This window comes from Enoplosus armatus, chromosome 2 (assembly GCF_043641665.1).
Source record: "Enoplosus armatus isolate fEnoArm2 chromosome 2, fEnoArm2.hap1, whole genome shotgun sequence".
NCBI classification, from domain to species: Eukaryota; Metazoa; Chordata; class Actinopteri; order Centrarchiformes; family Enoplosidae; genus Enoplosus; species Enoplosus armatus.
In genome coordinates this window covers 13,566,169-13,588,246 of record NC_092181.1, presented here as the reverse complement: position 1 = coordinate 13,588,246, position 22,078 = coordinate 13,566,169, and the positions used below count along the sequence as shown (strand labels likewise).

Below are 22,078 nucleotides of genomic sequence, written 5' to 3'. Positions count from 1 at the left end.
AAATCACTAAATGTTGGTTAGGGCTATAGATGTTTGCAAATGCTGGAACTTAAAGCTGCATCGTTCAAAGCAGCTTTAAAGGCAATGTTGCAAGAACATCCATCTAACTCTGAGCAGACTGTTCCCAAAGGAGGGCAGTAAAACAAGTGAAATCAAATGAAACAGCTGTCATTCAACCCCCCTGGCCTAATATAGATCATCATAACTGATGATGATGCACTTACAGTAAAGCCAGAAACAACATTAAATAGGGGAACTAAAATGTGCATGCAGACAGTGAGTAAGCATGCAAAACACACGCCTATTTGTTCCTACTGAAGATGTAGTTCCATTTTTAAGAAAGACAAAGTGATTTCCTCAAAAAAATGCTAAATTTACTCAAAACAGGAATAAACACTGAATTTTCTGGGGACTATTTTCAGCTGCGGGTTAATTCACATTAGGCGCTCCAGTGAGCAGGACTGTGTGTATGCATGTTTGACTCATAATAACTATGGTATTCATTGTAATACAGGAACATGTCATCCAGTGCGACAGTGTGGCTCATTGATGTATTTTTAATAGTTTTTGCAATAAAAGCATGGAGGTCTGTGGCACAGAGCAATAAGCTTTATCAGGCTTTGGTTACACAGACAGTACTTACAATGTAGGACACATTCACTGTTGGTTTTGATGTTTTAATGGGATTTGTTAATAAGTAGAATTTCACCAGGCTTATCCTTTAAAAGAAGTTAAAAGAAACCTGTTTTCCAAATTCCAGATGGTGACTTTTTTTAAAATACAAGGCTCAATTCTGCTGTGATTGACAAGGTGGGAAAAGTGTTATAAGTGAAAAACAATAATGGGAGTACTGATGGGAGTGATTGTACGGCACCCAAAGGACTGCTGGGAAATGTGGTGTCTTTCCATGCTTTATCTGTCCTAAAGCTGTACACATACACATGGTGCACTCAGGGGACATTCAGACAGATCTCTATATCAATGCTAAAATGGGTGAGCAATATACAGTATGTTGGGAAAGTATGAGTGTGTGTGTTGCATGACTGTCTTAAGAAGTGTCTTGTTTAAGTATTTCAGTGTGAGTGGCTTAAGGATGTATGTGTGTGTGTGTGTGTGTGTGTGTGTGTGTATGGGGCGTATGAGTTATTGTACTGTGTAGTCATCAGGGAGTGAGGGGAGTGCAATCTGATGGAACAGCTAGGGGCCACCCACCACACCTCTGCACACACACACACACCTGCAGGACCCGAGGACCAGAGGGCCCAATGATATACTAAGTGCTCTAAATTCACAGACTTCACAGACACACAGGTGAACTGTCCCTGGACACTAATCCTGTGCAGGTGTGTGTGTGATAGAGTGCATGAAAGTGTAATGGTGTTTCATTATGTGGATTTAGAGTATATAAAGGGTAATAATCTATATGCCAGTCAGTTGACTCACAGTACTCACTATAAAATAAAAAAAGTAGACATGAGAGTGCCCCATTTACTTTTTATGGCCATGGAAGGAACCTCTGCAGCCAAATCCAGATGGGGGTTAGTATATATCTTAAAACCCGCTTTAAGAGCGTCTTTCTCCCAAAGCACAGATCACTATGAGACACCAAAGGAAGGATAAGAAAAGAAACAAAAATCACAGTGCTATCCCAGTGGAAGAGCCCATCAGTCATTATAGAGTCACTAAAGCCTATAAATCATATCTACTATCAACACCATGCTCCTCTGAGGGTGTTTTACTACTCTGTAAAGGGATTATATGTTTAATAGCTCTGTTTCTTTTAGAGTGACTTTCTTTCCCTCCAAGCAGATGTCAAGGACAGAGCGGTACAGAAAGAGAGAGAAAACAGTGTGCCTGAGCACTTCACCTGCCTCTAGTCATAACATCCCTTCTCTGTGTTCACACACCAGTGGTCTCAGTTTTCTGCTGCCAGCGTGCATCAGATTTCTTATCTAGGTTTGTCTTCCTCTGCGGCACACATAAACAGGGCAGAACATGTATTTACTGTTGTGTGATACTGGTGAGTATGGAGCTTAACATTGGATGGGACATCGCGGAAATATGAAATACTGTATTTTGATTCTTTTGAACTACGGGCAGACCTGCTTCCTTAACCAGAGGCAAAACTGTAACAGGCTTTGACTGCTGCAACTGGAATACAATATTACCAAATGTAATATGCGTATGTAAAGTAAGACGCATTCAGATCAAATTTATAATATATATATATATATGCTATATTATAATATTGGAATATTATTAGTGAGGCAAATTGAGATGGAGCTAATCTGACTCTGCTAAGTAAGATAAATGTAGTGGAGGTTAAGTAAAATATCTTAATACTTAAAGTACATATATACAAAGCAGAATTAGCTCCACTTTGACTGGCTACAACATTAAAGTAATTATTAATAGATTAATACTAATGATCCAATGATATAATTATATAGTGTATATATACTTTAAGTACATTTTGTTGCAATTACTTCTGTACTTAATAAAAGTTTGAATGCAGGACTTGTATTGGAGTATATTCATAGTGTGGTATTGCTACTTTCTCTGACGTAAAGGGTCTGAATACTTCATCCACCACTGCCAGTCTACATCCTAATTCTCCTGTTTTGTGTTTTACAACTGTGCAGTGTGTGACGCAACAGGGCCCTCTGCTGTCAGAGCTGGACGTCACAGCAGCGACGTCTCCCCGCCAGCGGTATTTCCCTATTGGCCGTTTACGGCCATGTGACCAAAACAGAATCATGGCGGCCTCCGCTGGAGTCCGGTCGAGCATGGGACTGACTTTCAGACTTTCTCGAGTTATGCCGGACTGTAGCACATGTCCTCTCTACAGGTTGAAGAGCTGTGTGAGCACCATGGCTAATTTACAGAAGAGGGTCTCATTCGATAGCTTCCGGACGATAAGTCGACACTTGCAGACGAGTATAGGTGAGTGGTGCAGCTTGCTAACACATTTAGCCTCAATCGGACGCTGGTTCTTCTCTCGGGACTCTTAGGATATAAGTCTGAATGTGTGGTAATAGGTTATCTTTTGTTTGGTACCAGAGTTTAAGATGTTGTTGATGCCAGCTAAGTTTGGCTTGCATGTGGTCAAAGGATATCAGCAGTTATTAGAGTCAAAAGTCCGCTTAATCACACTTGTGTAACTTCACGTAAACACTCCCAGATTTGGTTGTGAAACTTTGTGCAACAAGTCAAATATTCCCCACATCCGGAACTGGTCAGGGGGAGGTGATGTCACCACTGACAGCAGAAACACTCACAGTTCTGTTGTTCGTGCTTCTTTTTCTCAAAGGTCTTTACCACCGTGAGGAGGGGAGCTCTAATACAGAGGACCCGGACGATGTGTGAGTTCACTAGCGGCTTTTATTGTGGATTGATACAGTGTTCTCAGTTGGTATTAATCATCACACATTATACTTTTTACAGCTGTACTGCTACTACTACAACTATTATTAAACATTGAAACTGTTAAGTCCAAGTCAGTGGAGGCTACATTTAAGCTTCAGTGAAAGATGGTTCAAATTGTTGCCCAGTCCAATGCTGAACATTAGTTTTTGTACACTGAATTTAAATTAAGTAGGTGGCAGTACTCTACACCAGCAACCTACATTGTATGCACATGCAGCATTTGAGAGACAAATTGTCCACAGAAATGATTAATTTAAGGGTATACATTGATCAACTTTGTAGTACACTTTTTTTTAATTTTTAGTACAACATTTGTGGTGGCTGTGGCTCAGTAGGTTGAGCGGGTCAGATGATTTTGGAGGCACTAGCAGAAATCTAAACTTTTATCTTGCAGCTTTCTATACTAGACCACAACTCACACTGCACTTTTTTTGACTCCTCATGGCGTGTTAGAACCCTTTCACGTTTTTAGCACTGTGTATATTGTTTTGTACCTGAAGCTTCTTGAAGTGTTTTTGTCTGAGTGTAGGATTTTTTTCTTGTGATCAGAAATCTTTTTGTCAGTATGTTGTACTGGTGAGTACTGGCACAGTTCAAGCTCTTTCCTGAACATGGAACGCCATCTTTATTTTTTAAGCATTAAAAGGACTGAATGGTGAATTAAACCTTTTCAAAACCTTGCCAAACTCAAATGTATGGTTGTTAATGAAGCTAAATTGTTTTTTACGGACTGTTTAGGGTGAATGTGGTGTATATAGATCGGTCTGGCCAGAGGATCCCAATTAAAGCCAAAGTGGGAGATAATGTCCTCTATCTGGCTCACAAGCATGGAGTTGATCTGGAAGGTGAGCATTTATACAGTTAAAGCTGTTTCTTAAATATTCAATTGAAGCATGGTTTTGAGACCATTATTTGCTCATTGTTTGTGTTTCTCTTTCATTTAGGAGCCTGTGAGGCATCACTGGCCTGCTCAACATGTCAGGTCTATGTGAGTGCTGCCCATTTTAATAAACTGCCAGACCCTGATGAGAGGTAGGTGTGCTACAAATGATATCTTAACTACGACATTTGGATTTCAACCACTGTGTGTGATTAGGGGAAAGGGAGATCACTGTAAATGTTAACAGATATATTGGCACTCTAGGGAGGATGACATGCTGGACATGGCGCCCATGCTTCAGGAGAACTCCCGCCTGGGATGCCAGATCATTCTCACTCCAGAGCTTGACGGCATTGAGCTCACCTTGCCCAAAGTCACCAGGAACTTCTACGTGGACGGCCATGTTCCCAAACCTCACTGAGAAGAGGCACAGATGATGAAGAGGGGGGGGGGTTGGGGGAAATGAGAGGGTATTGCTGCCCTGCCCCTTGAGTGAGGGAGCGACCATAAAGAGATGCACGGCTAGGATAGCAAAGTCCGTAGCAACTCCCAAGACGTCTTGCAAACTGACAAATTCCACAGTTAACCAATGACAGGACAGGCCTGCATATGAGATCAGGAAGAGTCAGACACTATATGAGTCTCACTGAAGGTGAAATGAATGGTTACTTCCAAAAAACAAAACCCTGTCATGGTTTAACTGACAATGTATTTATTTATGTGGAGCATTCTCAGGCCAGCATCAAGACACCATTCAATCTCACAAACTGTTCTTTGTTAAAACACCAGACAATTTCAGAGACATTTCATGTTTGTGTTATACATTGCAGAGTCGGTTTTAACAAAGTTCATCTTTGTGCCGTTTAATGGAACATTCCTTGTTACAGCTCATATACGCACAAGTATCACAAGATGATATTCTTAGTCATTTCTGTCAGTCCATCATTGTCACCCTGATTCACTTGTCAGATATTGTATGCATAGCGTTTACTTTTATTTACTACTTACAAGTTCATTTGTAGGTGTTGTGAAGGCTTATCCGTAAGTACCCACTGACTATAGTAATCTCTGAGTTTATAAACCTCTGTTGAGTTTTCTCGTGCATGGTACTGTAGCCAGAACACAGAAGAAGCCATATATTAGAATGAAGTGTATTTGAAATACTGAAGTTGCCTAAAGCTTGAAGGACAGGCTGTTAACAAAACAAATCAGAATTTAGACTGTTGAAACTGACATTTTATTCACTATAAACATTTCATTTTAAAGCACTTCCTCACTGGTGCCAGTGATTAAGGCTTGATTAGTTGATCTGGTTCAGGTGGACTTTGATCCAGAGCGGGATGGAGGCGGAGACCAGTCTGATTTCAAGCTGGTGCGCTTCATGTTACCATGGAATGAGTTTTACCACATCTACCCTTTACTTGTTAAGTCTACTGTACTTGTCCAACTTACGCACAAATGTAGGTGAATTGTGTATATTATGTCTTAGAAATTACAAATATTTAAAGTTGTGCAATAAAATCAGTTTTAAAAAGTTATTTTTGAACACTTCCCTCATTACCCAGCAACCTCAAACACTTACTGTAAGGACTCAAAGGGGACGAAAGAGACGTTTCCATTGTTTTAGCCAAACTTCATTAACCAAAGCTAGTTTTCAAGTTTTCATCGCATGATTAGCGGGCGACCATTGTTGGTAAAACCTCCACATTTACCCAGAAAATCTCTGAACAGGTATTTGTTTTGTCGCAAAAAAAGCGCTTTGTAGTAGTTACCAAGTGAAACTGGGACTCGGTGTAGGCAACACAGTAGACGTAATCTAGTAAACCAAAAACACCCGCGCAACTCCTCCTGGTCCAAAACACCACCCAGTCATAGCAACCAGCTCCATCGGTTTGAACTCCCAGCATGTTCCCACACTTCGTCATTTACTTGGTGATCGATTTGGAGATCTAAGGTGAGCTTCGACAGTAGGGCACAGTGATGGCAGGTTAACTGGGTGGATTGCAGGGCCTACATTTTGGATTTAATGTTGGCCACATTTTGAACGGTTCCCTTCAGGCCCAAATGTTAAAGACGTGGTTAGCCATAGTGGCCATGACAGGTCAAAGATTGACAAGTAAAGACAGGGATCGGGGAACTTGATGCTAGTGTGAACATGGGGCCAGTTGAAAGATTAATGGATCAGAATATGTGATCATTTAACTTAGGCCACTGGCTGCCTGCAGTGAGATCTACATAAAACTATAAGCAAACAAACTATGCATCAGAATGCTCATGGAGTTAAAACATCAAATCAATTGCTAAAAACGCACATCCAATTCCATACTATTAAACTGACCATCACTCTGCGTCTATATTTTGAGTGGTCCAAAACATTTCGGAAAAGTCATAGCCTACTGATACACATGAGAGAATAGAGATGGAAGAATATACATTTTCGGTCATAATTTCAGCGATTTTCAGTATCAATATTGTTGTGTCAATATCCGTGCAACCTGCTTCCTCGCGCGGGACAGTCAAACTCAGACAACCGCGAAAATCTTCGCCATTCTAGAACGCTAGAACTGTGCTACATTTGTGTTCTAGAACACATTTTAACTACACAGAGGGCTGGACGTTTTGTTACATTACTTCCGGTGAGTTAAGTAAGTTACGTTTTGATAAAAAAAAAAAAACCGTCTCTTTCTGAAAACACACGACTTCTTGTCATATCTATTTTCAAGGAAAATGACAGCTGGACCTTGTTAGCCTTTTAAATTACAAAAAATGACACAATGCTAGATGATTCCCGTTAGCCCATGTAGGCTACAATAATAAACATGTTCTAATTAACATTTTAAGAATACTATCCTAAAGTGCATTTTGTCAATAGCCTAACATCACTGTTGTCCGCAGTTTGGAAACAAAAATGTTAAACACTGCAATAGCTCTAGCTGTTCTGCGTTTTCTGTATGTTATCTTATGGTTATCTGCTAATTTGCATATACCAGTAGCTTATGTAGGTTAGCTCAATTATTGGAGGTATGGATATGAAATAAAAATAGCTCAAATCTCATACAGCCTCTAGAATAGTGGTTCCCAACCTTCTTAGCTTGTGACCTCTTAACATGAAGCAGTATTTACTTTCTACCTCTAGTCAGGGTGTATGTCTATGAGTTGTGAGCAGTTTAATTGAAGAGTAGTTTTTCTCGCAGGCTGTTTTCTTTGATTTTTTTTATTTAGTGGACGGGGAAAAAAAGAGAGCAATGATTAGAGAAATGCCTGAAAATAAGCATCATTTTGAGTAGCAAGAATTTCCCTCCCCTGACCCCTGGGTTGGGAATGACTGATCTAAAAGCTGTTTGTTTGTATTTATTATGCAGATACTGCCTCAACATGAACACCGGACCAAGGACACAAGCTCCCTTCATCCAGGGAAACCAGAGCACAATGGAACACAATGCCTCCCACCCAGCACTCTTCTACCTTTTCCAAGAAGTTTCCAAGCTAGCATCCCCCATCCACAACAGTTTCCTGGACACAAATTCACCCTCCACGTGGCTCAATGAGACTTCTAGGCAAAGTCCTTTCTTAGTTAAAAAAGAGGAAGAGGAAGCACATTTGTTTCAAATCTCTAATAGTTCCTGCCAGCACACTTTGTCTCGTATGTCACCTGCCAATCAGATGAAAAAAATGAAGGAGGAAAGCCACAGCAGCAAGGTCACAACTTTGGTTGAACCACATTCTGAATGCAACAGCCCCTGGAAAGTACTGAGTATGATCAACCTGCAGTGTGAGAGGCTCCTGCATCACAGTGATGTAGATGACCCAAGTTCAGTGTCATCTACCACAAAATTAAGCCAGTCAATAGACAAAGTATCGATTGCAACAGCAGATGTAAGAGATCAGGGAGTTGGAGGTGACTGTGTAAGTGTCAAATGCACTTTGACGCCATCTCTTCTTATCTATGAGAGAAAAGAGATCCCAGCCTGTGTCGGCCCTGAGGAAGATGTGAGAGGGGACTGCAGTGGAACAGCCAGTAGTTATAAACTACAGTGCTGTGTGATAGACTCCAAGGTGGGCTGTTGTGTTCAGTCACAGACTGCTGAAAATATAGACACTATTAGACCAGAGCTGATGGAGGAAAATGCAACAGCATCTTCTCAACCTCAACACGGATACAAAAGGGAGGACAAGTTCAGTGTTAATCGACAATTTGCGTGGAAGCAGGAGTGTAAGAAGGATTGTTTCTCTTCTGAACAGGATATTTTGAATGTACCCTTCTCTGACAATGATTTGTCACAAACTTACATCCTCAATGCATCTCTTAATACCCAGCTAACTTTTAATTCAAATGAAGATGCAAGTGTAGCTCTGTCAAAGCCAGCACTAACACTAGATCACAATGCAAACCTTGCATTGACTACTGAGCCCCCATGTGACACCCAGCTGCCTCGTCCAAGCCCCATCCTGCCTTCAAATGACAAAATCACAGCATCTAAACCAGAATGTACACATGCTCCCATACAGGAAAAATCCCCTCCAGTTGCACAACAGAAATCCTCAAGCTACAATGGAGAAACAAACCCCACACCTTCTGCAACATCAAAACCAGAACCCAGGTCAGTGCAGAGGGAGGAAATTGCTCCTCTATCTAACCAGCAGTGGAGAATCAAGACTCCTAGAAAACAACCTCGTCCCAGCCGGAGTGCTGATATCCAAGACCCAGACTTCCAGGGAGTGACGTTCAGGATGGACACGGAGCTGGACGACAGTAGGGAACAGTGTCGGCTGCTCATAACTTCAAAGTACAGGTAGTGACAGATTGATTACATTTTTGCAAGATGGTGATGAAAACGTATAGTTAAGTTAACTTCACAAATTGGTGCCTGCTGCTTGTGTACCCATCACAGCAAGGAGCTCTGCAAGAGTGTCAGAAAACCGAGGCTGAGGACACGGACATCCCAGAAATCCCTTAAAACTAGCAGCTCGGATGAGGAGAGTGACCCGACGACCAGTGTTTCAAGTGAGTAACACTCGAGCACCAGCGCTGTTCAATGAAGCTTATGTAATTTTATCTTGACATTTTACAGGCTCTCTAGACAGCAATGTGGAGCTCCTATAATTTAAACTGATAATATCATTAATAATATATATATGAATTATGTTAGGTCAAGTCAAGTCAGTTTTATTTACAGCATAGAGCCCAAAACATTTGTCTCAGAAGACCTAAAAATCACTAAAAAACTAAACTAAAAAAACACTCTCTATCCTCAGCCCCTTGATTCAGATAAGGAAAAACGCCCCTCCCAAAAAAAACCAAACAAACACAGAAGTGCATAAGTAGTTGAAATAATAGCGTCAGTGTATATATTTGCTTGAAATTTGCATTTTTCTCCACTAGAGGACGCCACCACATCAAAACATGTGACTGGACTGCATCACACAGGACAGGTGGTGAACTTTGACAAGTACTTTATGGACACTGTTGTGGAAACATCCCACGACCATAATGGGTATCAACTAGTTCCCTTGAGACCAAGAAAAGGAATATGAATTCCAACATGTAATTTTTACTCTTAGCCAATATACAGTCGTATTTCCAGTAGCGGCAGGATTAATATTTCTTTCAAGTAATTTCAAATTCATTGCCATGATTGGCATCTCTCCTCACTAGCACATTTTAAATAACAAACCATCACAATCTGAAATTTGCATAAACTTCTCCTTTGATCAAAGGAACATGAACAAGTTTGTATTGCCAACATTCAGAGACCAGACAGCCAAGACTCTTATTTGACACCAGTCAGATATACAGCCTTGTTCTGTCTGTTAGTGATTAACAGGAAAATGCGTCATAGACATTACAGTGAACTTGTACACTCAGTATACATAAGAATGTGTAGTATACATCATTTCTCTCACCTAATATATGTTATTGCTTTCAGTCCGTCATGTTTTGTCATAGAATGACATCAAAAATACGTAATACTCTGCCAGGTCGTACTGGAGTATTAATCTTCTCACTGAAATGTAGCGTTCATTTCCAGAAAACTTCCTTTATTTAGAAAGAGTTTTTTTAGTACGCTCAGTTCTGTTCTGTAAATTACTGTAACACTAACTAAACATAAACTGAAGTTTCTTTTCTGCTTCACAAGAGGGTAAAGTCTGTGCATCATGCTGCACCAGGAAGACCCCCATGTGGAGGGATGCAGAGGACGGCACCCCACTCTGTAATGCTTGTGGAATAAGGTAGCTCATATAACACATGAATATTTTAAAAACGCATACATGAAGCTGTGCACAAGGGCTGATCTATTAGATGATTATGTGAGCCTAAAGCCTAATTTCAATAAAATGGAATTTAGTCTTAACTTTTAAGCAGACATTCAGAAATATAAGTTTGATTTTCTATGTTGGCTGTAACATTGGGGTCCATAATGATTAGTCCATAGGATTGATTTGTCTATAAAGTTAATTATTACAGACAAATTAGATTTTGTGGGAAATGTTTTTGGTTTTCCTGTCATATTTTTCAGAAAGTTTATTTTGCCGATCAACAATTATCAGTTATGACAATAGAGGATTAGAAACAACTCTATAAAATGACCAGCGACAGATTCATGGACAGCCACAAATGCTGAAATGGACTAAGGTTTTAAAACAGAGGTAAACCAAAGTAAATTAATTTATAGTGTGTACCCACAGTAGTGCTTACATGAGATACCTTTGCAACAGTTTATCTGACGATGACTATTTTGGTGTGAATGGTGTTGACTTCCTTATGTTTTCTCTTTCATAATCTTAGCCTGCCGACACAAACACCTATTTGCTTCTGAAAAGACGAATGATGCTCTGCTGCATGACTGGAAATTCTAAACAGGGGTATTTCAAATGTACATGTCCTAGCTTAATACCAACTTTAATCACCACTGTACTTTTTTTTCTGTGTTGACTGTTGAAGGTATAAGAAGTACAGAGTGCGCTGCGTCAACTGCTGGCATATCCCTAGGAAAGAGGGCAACTCCAACTCATGCTGCCTCAAGTGTGGAAACTTTGTGAGGCTGACCTCAGCTCAGCGGAAACACACCACCTAGGCAACTTTTTAAGTCCACACGTGACAAAGCTCTTCACACACACTTGCACACAACAGTTCAAGACTACACTCTCTGCTCCAGCACTTCCTAGTCCTCTACAATTCACTACAGATGTGAATGCAAACATGGAGGAACAGCATCAGCTTCTTACATCTTACTTGACTCAGAGTATTTAAGTTTCACTGCTACAATGTTGTACCTCAGGCAGCAGCACTAATTGCCGTGATGCTGTTCACACCAGGGAAAAACAAAACCTAGAAAGAACAAACCTTGTAAAACTCTTTAAAAATGGAGGACAACGTCTGAAAAACGCTAACCTGTATGTAGCATGTGTGACAGATCGTATACAATTGATCTCCACAGAGGGATATATTGATGAAGCACAGGCGGTTTGTAGCAGAGCTGAGAATCATTTGCACACATTAATGGCATACTGAAGGGCTACTATAAGAAGTAGACATCCAGTGAGTTTGGTCATAATTGTTGACATTTTGCTCTAAATAGCCTCAGTGTTGCTCGTGTATAATGGTCTGCAGTGCCAGATGGCTGCAATAGAAAGTTATTTCTGTACGGGACCAAAAACTGAAACCTGAGCTTAGTGCTGTGTTCACTGTTATTAACAGCGAAACAATTTACTTCTCTTGACCTTGACAGCAAGACTGTCTGCTAAGTTCAGTAGATACACGTTTAATTGCGCAACGTAAATTAAGTTATTTATTTTGTTGTCTTTTTCATTGTTTCTAATTGTGGTTGTTTTTGGGGGAGTTTGTTAGTTTTCTTGTTGTTTATTTGGATCGTTGTTGGTTTAATTGGTGCACAGATTTCCTTCACATTGCTGTTTTTTTGTGAAAAGAAAAAAAAAATAGATCTTTGTGTGAGCTTGGGTTTTGGTATATTAAATTCAGTATGAAACATCCAGTTTGTTACCTGGTGCTTTTTAGGTGCGTAAGTAAAGGCTGCACTTGATATAAATCCAATGCTAAAAATGCAATGACTATAAAATAGTATAATAGTTTCAGAGGGGTACACATATCACATTAAACTATATGGAGAGGTACAGGGAGGAATTGTTCATTAATGAGACTTCCCACAGTTTCCTCGGCCCACCCTGCAGTACAGGCCCATTTGCCAAGTGGGTGGCCTCACACGAATTGATACAGTGCAGCTATTATTTCAAAACGGATTACGTCTTCCTCTTATTTGAAACAGCCAGCTAGAGAGAGAGAGAGAGAGCTGCCTCTCTCACCATGTGCCAAACCATCCGGCGATGAGGAACGCCGAAGGAAATGAGCGTTGTGTAAGCCAAGAACATAAAAGATAGAAACAAGCCCAATAAAGTGAGTGTGCTTGCTTCATTTTTAAATGAAACATATTTCAATCCAAAACAGTCTCACCTGCTGTGGTATTTTAAACACTGACTGTAAAACATAATGAACAGTGATGGAGAGTAACATTTACTCAGATACTGTACTCAAGTACAACTTTGTGGTACTCGTCATGCCACTTTATACTTCTACTGCACTGCATTTCAAACTCATTGCTAAACTACATTTATTTGACGGGTTTACGGTTTGTAGATTATGGTTTTCATATAAAACATGATCAGCTTGCAAAATGTGATTAATTGCTATAGATTAATAATAATTTATAATAACTTTCAACAAAAAGTAGTTAAAAATTACTCTACAATGACCAAATAAACCAATAAAAAGCTGCTCACAAATACATGCATGAATAATCCAGTAATGGTATTTACCAGTGCTAATCAATACACACTTTTGAGCCAGTAAACTACAGTAAAACATTAAATAAATGTGCATTGGAAAGGAATCTAGCATAATAAAGACATACGTTTGTGCTGCCCTTGTTCTATATGTAGGCTGTATAAAAGGCAAAGTATAAAGTACCTTCATTGAACAGGAATCCAAAACGTGTGTAAAATGTCTAGAATTATACTTGAGATGTTGAGGTGAGTGGATAATTATCACCATCACATCCTCAGTATCATCTATTCATATTCTCTGTCATACATTCCCATTCACAATCTGACCCTTTTCGGTGTCATCCAGAGCTCATTGCTTCAGGTTTGTGTCTGCTGTTGTTGTGATGAAGACAAGACTAGTTGCAGGAGGAGGAGAAAGTTTAGAGTGGGAGGCTAAAAAGTCAAAGATGCAGTCAGATGTGCAACTTTTTTTTTTTTTTGTGAATGAAAGGGGAGACGGGGGTCTGAGCTCGTTCTGTCCCAGACAGGCGCTAATCTCGCCTGTTGGGGCCGCCGTGCCACCGGACACTCTGGACCATGACCTTGGACAGCGAACTCATGGACGAGACGGACGTTGACGTGGAGGGACAGACAGAAAGCGGGGAAGATGAGAAGCGCACAGATGTGTCGGTGTTCAATAAGAATAATGCAGACTTCGGTCAAAGCGCTTCATCCTTCACTCCTGAGGACCGGGAGGGGGGAGACTTTGCAGTCCGGCTACATGACGGCCCGGGCAAGAGACCCGCCTCGGTGAAGCCCCCGTACTCTTACATCGCTCTCATCACCATGGCCATCCTCCAGAGTCCGAAAAAGAGACTCTCTCTCAGTGAGATATGCGATTTTATCAGCCAGCGCTTTGCGTATTACCGGGAGAAGTTCCCTGCGTGGCAAAACTCAATCCGCCACAACTTGTCTCTAAATGACTGCTTTGTGAAAATGCCCCGGGAGCCTGGGAACCCCGGCAAGGGGAATTATTGGACCCTGGACCCCATGTCGGCCGATATGTTTGAAAACGGGAGCTTTCTTCGGCGGAGGAAACGCTTCAAGAGGCAACATTTCTACTTGGGGGCGCTGAAGGACTCCAGGGCGCAGGAGCGCAGCCTGATGCCCGTTTTTCCTCTCCTCGGAGCGCACAGGGTGGGCTCTTGTCTCCAGGGTCCTGATTTGTACCACGACCTGGGCATTAGAAGTCCTTTAGGCTCCCACGCTGGTCCCAGCATCATACCTGCGCTCTCCTCGCTCCTCTCCAAGAATTTCCCTTCTTGTCTAACTTTTGAATATTTGGACCCGGGACGCTGCGCCGCTGTCCCGTCTTTGGCTCCAAACTCCTCGTTCATGCCTCCGGTCTCGCTGCACGGAATGATACCCGGCTACCCTGTTTCTCATTTGTCCAACTTCCCCGCTGGGATCATAAAAGTTTCTTCTGATTCAGTTTAGTGTATTGATGCCCGCCTGTCTTGAATCCATGGTACATTATGTAAAAATACTGCAGTATTTTAAGGATGGCCTGAGCTTGCAGACAGGCCACCATATTCAGCTATTTGTTTGCTTGAAGCAAATGCTTTTGAATAACTGATATTTTACAGTTCTTCAATATGTTTGGAATAAAACGTGATTGAATGTGGAGTCTGCGCAATTTGAATTCAGTAGCAGGTTTTTATCATTATCATAGACATTGTCAAATAATATGGCCCTGTACTCTATCTTAGCTTCGATTTATTTTCTACATTTTGATTGACTAATATTTTTTTTTTTTTTTTTTTTTTTTACCAAATTTAAGATTAGAATTAAGTGAAAGATTTGTGCGAATTGAAGCGCACTAGAGTTAAATTAAAAAAAAGTAAGTAAAAAGTAAATACACATAAAAATGATTTCTTCCATATCCTTGATAGAATTCCACACAACTGAACATGAAATAACAATAACAGCAGAACATTTTACGCCAAAGGGGGGCGTTTTATTTCTAAGATCAGAACGAAGAAAAAAAAACAGAATTATCATTAATAAAAAGTAGAGTATGCCGATATGTGAAACGGTTACTTGGAGCCACTATATTCCAAACTCTCAGGTAAATGTACAATTTATCCGACAGACTTACAAACGTACCTACACTTGATTGAGCAGCATTACTGTACATATAGAGTGGATGTAAACACAAGAGGGCACAAAAGATGGGAGCATGTGCACGTTTTCTCTCTCCCTCCCTCCCTTTATTGATTGTCCGTTTGAGTTTGAGTGCGTGTGCGTGCGTGAGATGTCTTCCACGGCACGTTTGAAAGAGGGACTGCTTTGGTCAAAACGGGGCCTTCGTATTACAACACACGCAGGTCTTGTGAGCCTCTGCAGCCTGCACTGTTCAGCATGAAGATCAAATACATCTGATCATCTGGCCGTCAGGTATTATTACAAGTTCAAACTGCACCGCTGGCTTGGATCGGATGGACTCAGTGCTGTTTGTCGCGTTTAGTAAAGGCAGCAGTACCAAACCTGAAGCACACATAATAAAGTAAATGTAGAGATGTTGGAGCAGTAAAAAGTTCTGAAACATTAAAGGTGATGCAGTCATGATGCAGAATGGTCCTTTTCAGAGTGATGCATTTATGTATATTATTACCATTTTAATGTTGGGAGTTAATCTGTTAGTTCATTCTATATAAATGCATGAAGCTCATCATGTATGTTTTTCAATGCAAAACGTTATTAGTTATTTGTGAAGTCAGTCATCAGATGAATGAAGGACTCCATTCGATGGCTGTAGTTACTTGAGTGAAAAATATACCACATTTGTAGTTTATTTATATAGAAAAGTTTGTATCTGTGTGCTTGTTCGGCTGTGTAAGAGATTGTAAAAGAGTATGAAGAAACGGGACCAGAGTGCAAGAAGTTGCAACACTAATTTAAACAGTGGACATAAGTATGTATATATCCTGCAGAGTGTAAACAAAATAACTTTCCTCACAAGAAGAAACCCAAACTTTACATAGTCTATCTGATATAATATGCATGGAACTTCTTCTATTTTTCAGTCTTAAAGTTTGACCTATATTCAAAACATCTAGAATTTCTGAAACTCGCGAAGGTGAAAGAGAATTTATTTCAGTCCAACACAAATTTAACATGCTTTTAGAGTTTTACATATTTTTACTGCCAACTTTACAATACACTCTTGCTGAGGAGGTATGAACAGTCTTTGCACTGTATTTAATTGTATCCACTCCAGAAGAACACTCCGTAAATGTGTGGAGGAAATCTCTCCCAGGATGTAGCTGCTGGTGTAAGTGTGATGTGGCTCATAGCAGGTCTTCTAACAGCTGCCTTCCACCTAAATAATCCCTCAGGGAGCAGTTTGCTTTTCCTGGCACACTCAGTCATATTTGAGTTTGATTCAATTATAGCTCACATGCACGCTCACGGTCCTGTCCCTCTCTTTGAAACAAGAAATCTCCATATATCTCCATGGAGTGTGGCCCATTAAAGTCAGTCAGTGATGTGTGAGCCAGAATCCCTGAACCCTGTGACAGGAAATATGATGGAGTGTGCATATTTGAAGAAAGAGGGACCCTCCTCCAATCCCCAAAACCTGGACTAGACAGATGACAGAGAACAGCAGAGCCACCCATGAGCTCATAATTTAGTCTGTATAAAAAGAGAAAGACTTTATTGAAAGCAAGTATGGAAATCAATTTCCACCAGCAAGAAGAAAAAAAAATAGATAAAAAATTTGAAAATTGAGAAAATCATGCTCATGGTATGTCAAAATTATGAGGGACAAAAGTAAACCATTTCACTTACGATGGAGCCAGTGTTAAAAAAGAAAAGATATATGAGATTTTGAGAATAAAGTCATAATAGAATAGGTTGCTTCGAGTCATATGCTTATAGGTTGGTTTGATTACATGTGCATGTTTTAGCATTTCCTGACAGCCTACAGTTATTTTTACTTATGTGAAAACAGCATGACGTCTCCTCTGCTTCCCCCTCGCTTACAGGCACCTTTGCTCCGTTTGGGACGGTCTTACTCCAGGATGCTTCCCATTGAGAAGCTCAGGGAAGCGGCTGTGAGCTGCACTTTATCATCGGAGGTGGTGGTGGAGTTAACATTTGTATGGACAATAAGCCACACAAAGGTAATATTTATGCCTGATCAGAAGTGTTCTCAAACAGTTAGTCTCGGTTTTCCATGTCGGATAAAGAGCAACGCAGTCTCTAATCCAACACAGTCCCAAACGGGGTCAGGTGTCTGTCAGACGGTCTGAAGGGGATACGACCATATCAGCAGAGCACAAAGCCCTCTTTAATCACTTTCTGATGCCATAACTTGAACTCAGCTGTCTGGAGAAAACCAGGTCCCCAATGTACTCCGACTGCTGCTTCGTATTGACTCTTACATCATGTAGGCCTAACAGTTCATTTTCTCTGATAATAAGATCAGGTGGTTATTGCTGAAACCTGTGGCTTCAGGTCATCAGCATTACTCGTTTGACACATAAAGACAGACAGCTCTCATTTGTTCGTCTGATTTATTCTTCGACTTTATTCTCAAAATGCATTTCTTATGCCTGGCACTAATACTGAAAGTTCGACTTATTTATTTTCATTAAGTTCATTCTGGACATATCGACTTTATTCTCGAAATGCAAAATAAAAAAATCTTTCTCCTCTCATTTTCTCCCCATATGCTGGCCCCAAGACTCATCCGTACTGCTTAGATCATAAATAACCTTTCATCTTTTTATTTACTTTTGCTGGCGGAAAAGGGCTTCCATACAAACGACAAAGAAAGTGAGTGTAACATTTGGAGAGGCAGAGAGGGAATGTCATACGAACTTAAGGTCAAGGAGAAAATCCAGTTTATTTCCACAGACAACTTTTCATCCAAACAGCCACAATCTGAAATGCTTGATAGATCCTCGATCCCGTCAGAGGTGTGGATGTGTGTTAGGGACAAATGTGTCTGGTTATAGTCAGACCTTGAAATAAAAACACAACAAGATTGCAGACATTTTTTCCAGCTGTGTTTAGCCTCCAAACAAGCAGACTCTGACAGAAGGCAAAGCAGAGAGCCGGAGACATGACGTTATCGGCTCACCCGCAGCCCCCCATTAACTGATCCAACACATTTGAGAATTTGTCTCTCTGTGTTTTGTGCAGTTAAGGGGCTCCCATGCATTTTTACCACACATCTCCCAAAACACTGCAGTTTCTCAGTCAACAATGGACACACAGAGGTGGATGAAAAGCAAACACCACCGGCTGCGGACGAAGGGACATTTGGTTTCAATTAGTCTTTTTTTATTCTCCTGCAACTTGTTTCTGGCATTTCAGCTGTTTTCTTTCTAAGCACCTTTCTCACCCTGTTCCACCTGAACTCTGAATGATGAAAATGAAAATACAGATCTGATAACTCAGCCCATGGTGTCTGGCCATACACATATTTTTAACTTAAGTTTATTTTCTGGATAAACCACTCAGTGTAAGTACTGTTTTCCAGGACGTCCTGGGTACAGCCATGCTATAATGGTAGCTGCCTTGTGAGTCTGTACATTGGCATAGCAGTGCTTTAAGCTAAATGCTATAGTTAGCATGCTAACATCCAGATATTTAACAGGAATAATGTATACTATGTTCTGTTGTGGCAATTTCTGTTTTATAAAGCACAAAGTCAAAATGTGTCTTTCTTGTAGGTTTCATGGGAGATCTCAGTTTTTCTACACATTGTTACTGCAAGGTCAGGGACAGACAGCGCATCAATCATTATCTCTTAGTTGGTACAGAACTGCATCTTTAGCTGTTCCCGGACATTGAGTAAGACACTAGCAATTTGTTTTATGCAGAGGGGTCAAACACATATACCATATACATACAAGTATGTCATCATCTTTATAGTTTGTATAGTTTGGGTCTGGAAATGTCCATTACAGTTCCCAAGCTTAGGTTAGCATGTTAGCATGCTAACATAAACATAAACCAAAGTATTGGACAAATCGGAATTTTCTGCACAGTCTGTCGATCGAGTGGCTGATGTCCAGATCTCATTTTACATTTGAAAGCCGGTGGACAAACATGTTCGACCTGTCTAACTGACACCATAATACTGGAGGCTGCTCTTGATTGCAGTGTTTCCAGGAAATGTAGATCACATCTCCCCAACCTGTTTTTTCTTCCCACAGTTTAGTAGTGTTGGCAGGTAGGGTGTTCTCCCATTGTTTTCTCAGCTTTTTGTGTTTCGATTTTGAGATATCCATTTCTCAAACCTCTACCCACATGCTAAAAGAGCGTGATGCTAGTTCAGGCAGACCACTGAAGTTGCACTCTCTGTAGCTAGTTGACATCAGCTACACAAGCCAATTTGATCCATTAAAAACAGGAAACAGAAGTTTCCTACTTTTCTTATCGGTAAAACAACACTTTCCGTTGTCAGATAAGTAAACCATTTGTGAAGGGATTCTTTATATCATCAATACTAAGAAATCACATCCCATTTCCCATTAATATAGAGAATGTGGCAAATTATGCTTGTTTGATTTTTTGCCAAGAGTTAGTTGAGCTGATCAATACCACTTTCATGTCAAGTATGGATAGTTAGCTTAGCTTAGCATAAAGACTGGAAGCAAATTTTTTAACTTTTATTGTTGACTTACTACAAATGAGACACACGTGACCCTTTATTAATGACTTTTAATATTTTTAATATTTAATATATTGAGTATAGAAATGGGGGCTTGGGGTTAGAAAGTTAATGAGAACATTAGGCCAGTTACCCTTCAATGTATTGAATGATACTTGATTAGAGTGTATTTCCATTGAAAACAGGAAAAAGATTTTTCCTGTTGCCTTCTTTAATCAAAACAGCAGTTTCCTGTGAGAGGAAACCAATGTTACTGTAAAACTGTTCTCATGAACAAACTTTTATCTCAGTTTTTATACTAAGCAACATTAAGCTCCCTCTAAATACACACATCAGAAGTAGAAATACAATCTTAGCATATTATCATACATTTAGACATGGTTGGTAAAATAAAATCACAGTCGGCATCTTTCAGTCATGTGTATTTGAAGAGCATTTTAGGTGAATAATCTCATACAAGAAATACAATAAGTATTTTTGAAATAGCCATAAAGGAGAGGCTTCACATTCATTTTAAATAATTAATTGATTAATAATAGTGATTATAACTTTGATTGTAAATCATTATCCAACACTTTGAATATATTCAGCATTTGTAAATAGATTTCGGTGCACTAGGATAACAGGTGACTACAAAATGTAATTTGTGGTATACAGAGAAAGGTGTCATGTTGTGTGAAGGCTATCTATTTTTTCTTTTTAATGCCCTTCTTGACTTCGCTGTAGCTAAAAACCCTAAAGGCTATCTTCTCAGTTTCTTTCTGCTGCCCACACTCCATGAGACATGCAAACCAACCCTCACCAATGTAAGCCAGGTCTGAGTAACCACTGGGTCCTCTGTTGATGATCCAGGGTTTGCTCCATGTGTTTGGGTCGCCTGGAGATTTATTCACATACACTGCTAAATTAATCCTGCTGGCCTTATCGCTTGGGTGGGTGAAGAGCAGCCACTTGTTTGGCTCCTGGCTTGGATCACTATTTGCATGTACATCTTCTCTTTGAGCTGGAAAGGACACCACACTTCCCTGACAGCCTCTACCTGTTTCCACAAGCTTTTGGGCTCTGCTTAACTTGGAAAAATCCTTGCTACCACCTTTACACACAGCTTCTTCTCGATAGCCTGAGGCCTTACGGGCATTGCAGTAGATAACGCTGTTGTCTGTTTCATCAAAAAACTCTGCCATTTCACATTCAAGTGACTCATTTTCAAGCATTTTGCCAAAAGACCATTTTTTACCATAATCATCACTATACAGGCCCAGTGCATATGGAGCAGTTTTCTTAGATTTGGGGCTGTGACAATAAGCATAAGTTGGAACAATCAATCTACCACTCTCTGTTTGAAGGCCATGGCCTGGCCCAACACCAAATGTTGCCCAGCTCTTAATTTCATCCAGTGCATCAGTCAAATCAGTCACATCACTCCAACTCTTTCCAAGATTCTCGCTCTTGATGAAGCAGAGACGGGTCCTGTTGACGAAGTTGTTTATCTGCCACTGTTCTGTGGTATTGCCCTTAACACAGATGAAAAAGAGGAAAAGTGTTTTGCTGGTTTTCTCATACAGCGGGCAGGGGTTCATGGGACGGTATCCATGAAGATGTGCCTTGTCCACCGTTGTGATCCCTGACCACTAGAGAGGATGTATATGTGTAAATAAAACAAAGCAGTTTTGATGCAGTTGAAAGCCAAACTGTACATTCACAAGTAATTGAGTGATGAAACAATTGCTTGGGATGATTACCTTAATCGTCCTCACATCAGATAATGTCTTCTTCAGCGTTCCTGTTCTCATGACCAGCTTTTCTGCACTTGCGTCATCTAAAGTCTTCCTCTGCTCTGCAAAGGCTAAAAAGGTTTCACTTTCTCTCTCGTGGAAAAGAGCAGGAATCCTGAACACTTTTCTCCCGTGGGATTCAAAGATGGTTTTCTTATCTGTCTCACAATGACATGAGAGTTTGTTGCCCATGGTTGTTGTCTGTGCGTTAAATGATGATCATACAATGTATAAGAAAGAAAGAAATGCAGCTTCCTCCTCCAGGTCCATGGGGTTTTTACCAGGCTGAGTGGTGCAGTGTGTAAATGAGGGAGGGGTCTATTACACAAACTGAAACTCATAGTCCAAGCACTGTTATGGTAACATGATATAAACAACATTCTGGGGGTTGATTTCCGTCTGCCCTCTCCTTCTCTTGGTGATTTAACACGAGCAAGGAAAACAAAAGACGAGTATCGACTTCCTGGTTGGAACGTGCTGTATACAAGACGGACTACTATTTGATTGTGCAGTTTGTGAATAAAAAATTAT

The 22,078-nt window shown here is 40.4% G+C and overlaps 4 protein-coding genes across 4 annotated transcripts; 3 read left to right on the top strand and 1 right to left on the bottom strand.

Moving 5' to 3' along the window:
* The first annotated feature begins 2,756 nt into the window (after positions 1–2,756).
* Positions 2,757–4,727, top strand: fdx2 (ferredoxin 2). The gene is made up of 5 exons (XM_070926238.1): positions 2,757–2,943; positions 3,311–3,362; positions 4,165–4,271; positions 4,371–4,458; positions 4,571–4,727. The coding sequence occupies exons 1-5, from the start codon at positions 2,757–2,759 to the stop codon at positions 4,725–4,727; spliced, it is 591 nt and encodes a 196-aa protein (XP_070782339.1).
* Positions 4,728–7,681: 2,954 nt separating this feature from the next.
* Positions 7,682–11,382, top strand: zglp1 (zinc finger GATA like protein 1). Its single transcript, XM_070912091.1, has 5 exons — positions 7,682–7,863; positions 8,908–9,099; positions 9,199–9,311; positions 10,444–10,537; positions 11,250–11,382. The coding sequence occupies exons 1-5, from the start codon at positions 7,682–7,684 to the stop codon at positions 11,380–11,382; spliced, it is 714 nt and encodes a 237-aa protein (XP_070768192.1).
* A 2,299-nt stretch (positions 11,383–13,681) lies between these two features.
* Positions 13,682–14,748, top strand: LOC139301763 (forkhead box protein D1-like). The gene has a single exon (XM_070925236.1). It carries the CDS (start codon positions 13,682–13,684, stop codon positions 14,579–14,581), a length of 900 nt encoding a protein of 299 aa, XP_070781337.1. The 3' UTR covers positions 14,582–14,748.
* Positions 14,749–19,822: 5,074 nt separating this feature from the next.
* Positions 19,823–21,802, bottom strand: LOC139296874 (sialidase-3-like). The gene is made up of 2 exons (XM_070919437.1): positions 21,515–21,802; positions 19,823–21,403 (listed from the first exon to the last, which is right to left on the bottom strand). Exons 1-2 carry the CDS (start codon positions 21,737–21,739, stop codon positions 20,459–20,461), a joined length of 1,170 nt encoding a protein of 389 aa, XP_070775538.1. The 5' UTR covers positions 21,740–21,802; the 3' UTR covers positions 19,823–20,458.
* Positions 21,803–22,078: the final 276 nt, after the last annotated feature.

Bases quoted from the DNA above. Each gene is read 5' to 3' on its own strand.
- zglp1 (XM_070912091.1), top strand. From the start codon at position 7,682: ATGAACACCGGACCAAGGACACAAGCTCCCTTCATCCAGGGAAACCAG. The intron at 9,100-9,198 runs GTAGTGACAGAT...TACCCATCACAG, and splicing joins CTCATAACTTCAAAGTACAG to CAAGGAGCTCTGCAAGAGTG. The intron at 9,312-10,443 runs GTGAGTAACACT...CTGCTTCACAAG, and splicing joins CCCGACGACCAGTGTTTCAA to AGGGTAAAGTCTGTGCATCA.
- LOC139301763 (XM_070925236.1), top strand. From the start codon at position 13,682: ATGACCTTGGACAGCGAACTCATGGACGAGACGGACGTTGACGTGGAG.
- fdx2 (XM_070926238.1), top strand. From the start codon at position 2,757: ATGGCGGCCTCCGCTGGAGTCCGGTCGAGCATGGGACTGACTTTCAGA. The intron at 3,363-4,164 runs GTGAGTTCACTA...CGGACTGTTTAG, and splicing joins ACAGAGGACCCGGACGATGT to GGTGAATGTGGTGTATATAG. The intron at 4,272-4,370 runs GTGAGCATTTAT...TCTTTCATTTAG, and splicing joins GCATGGAGTTGATCTGGAAG to GAGCCTGTGAGGCATCACTG.
- LOC139296874 (XM_070919437.1), bottom strand. From the start codon at position 21,739: ATGGGCAACAAACTCTCATGTCATTGTGAGACAGATAAGAAAACCATC. The intron at 21,404-21,514 runs GTAATCATCCCA...CATCCTCTCTAG, and splicing joins CTGATGTGAGGACGATTAAG to TGGTCAGGGATCACAACGGT.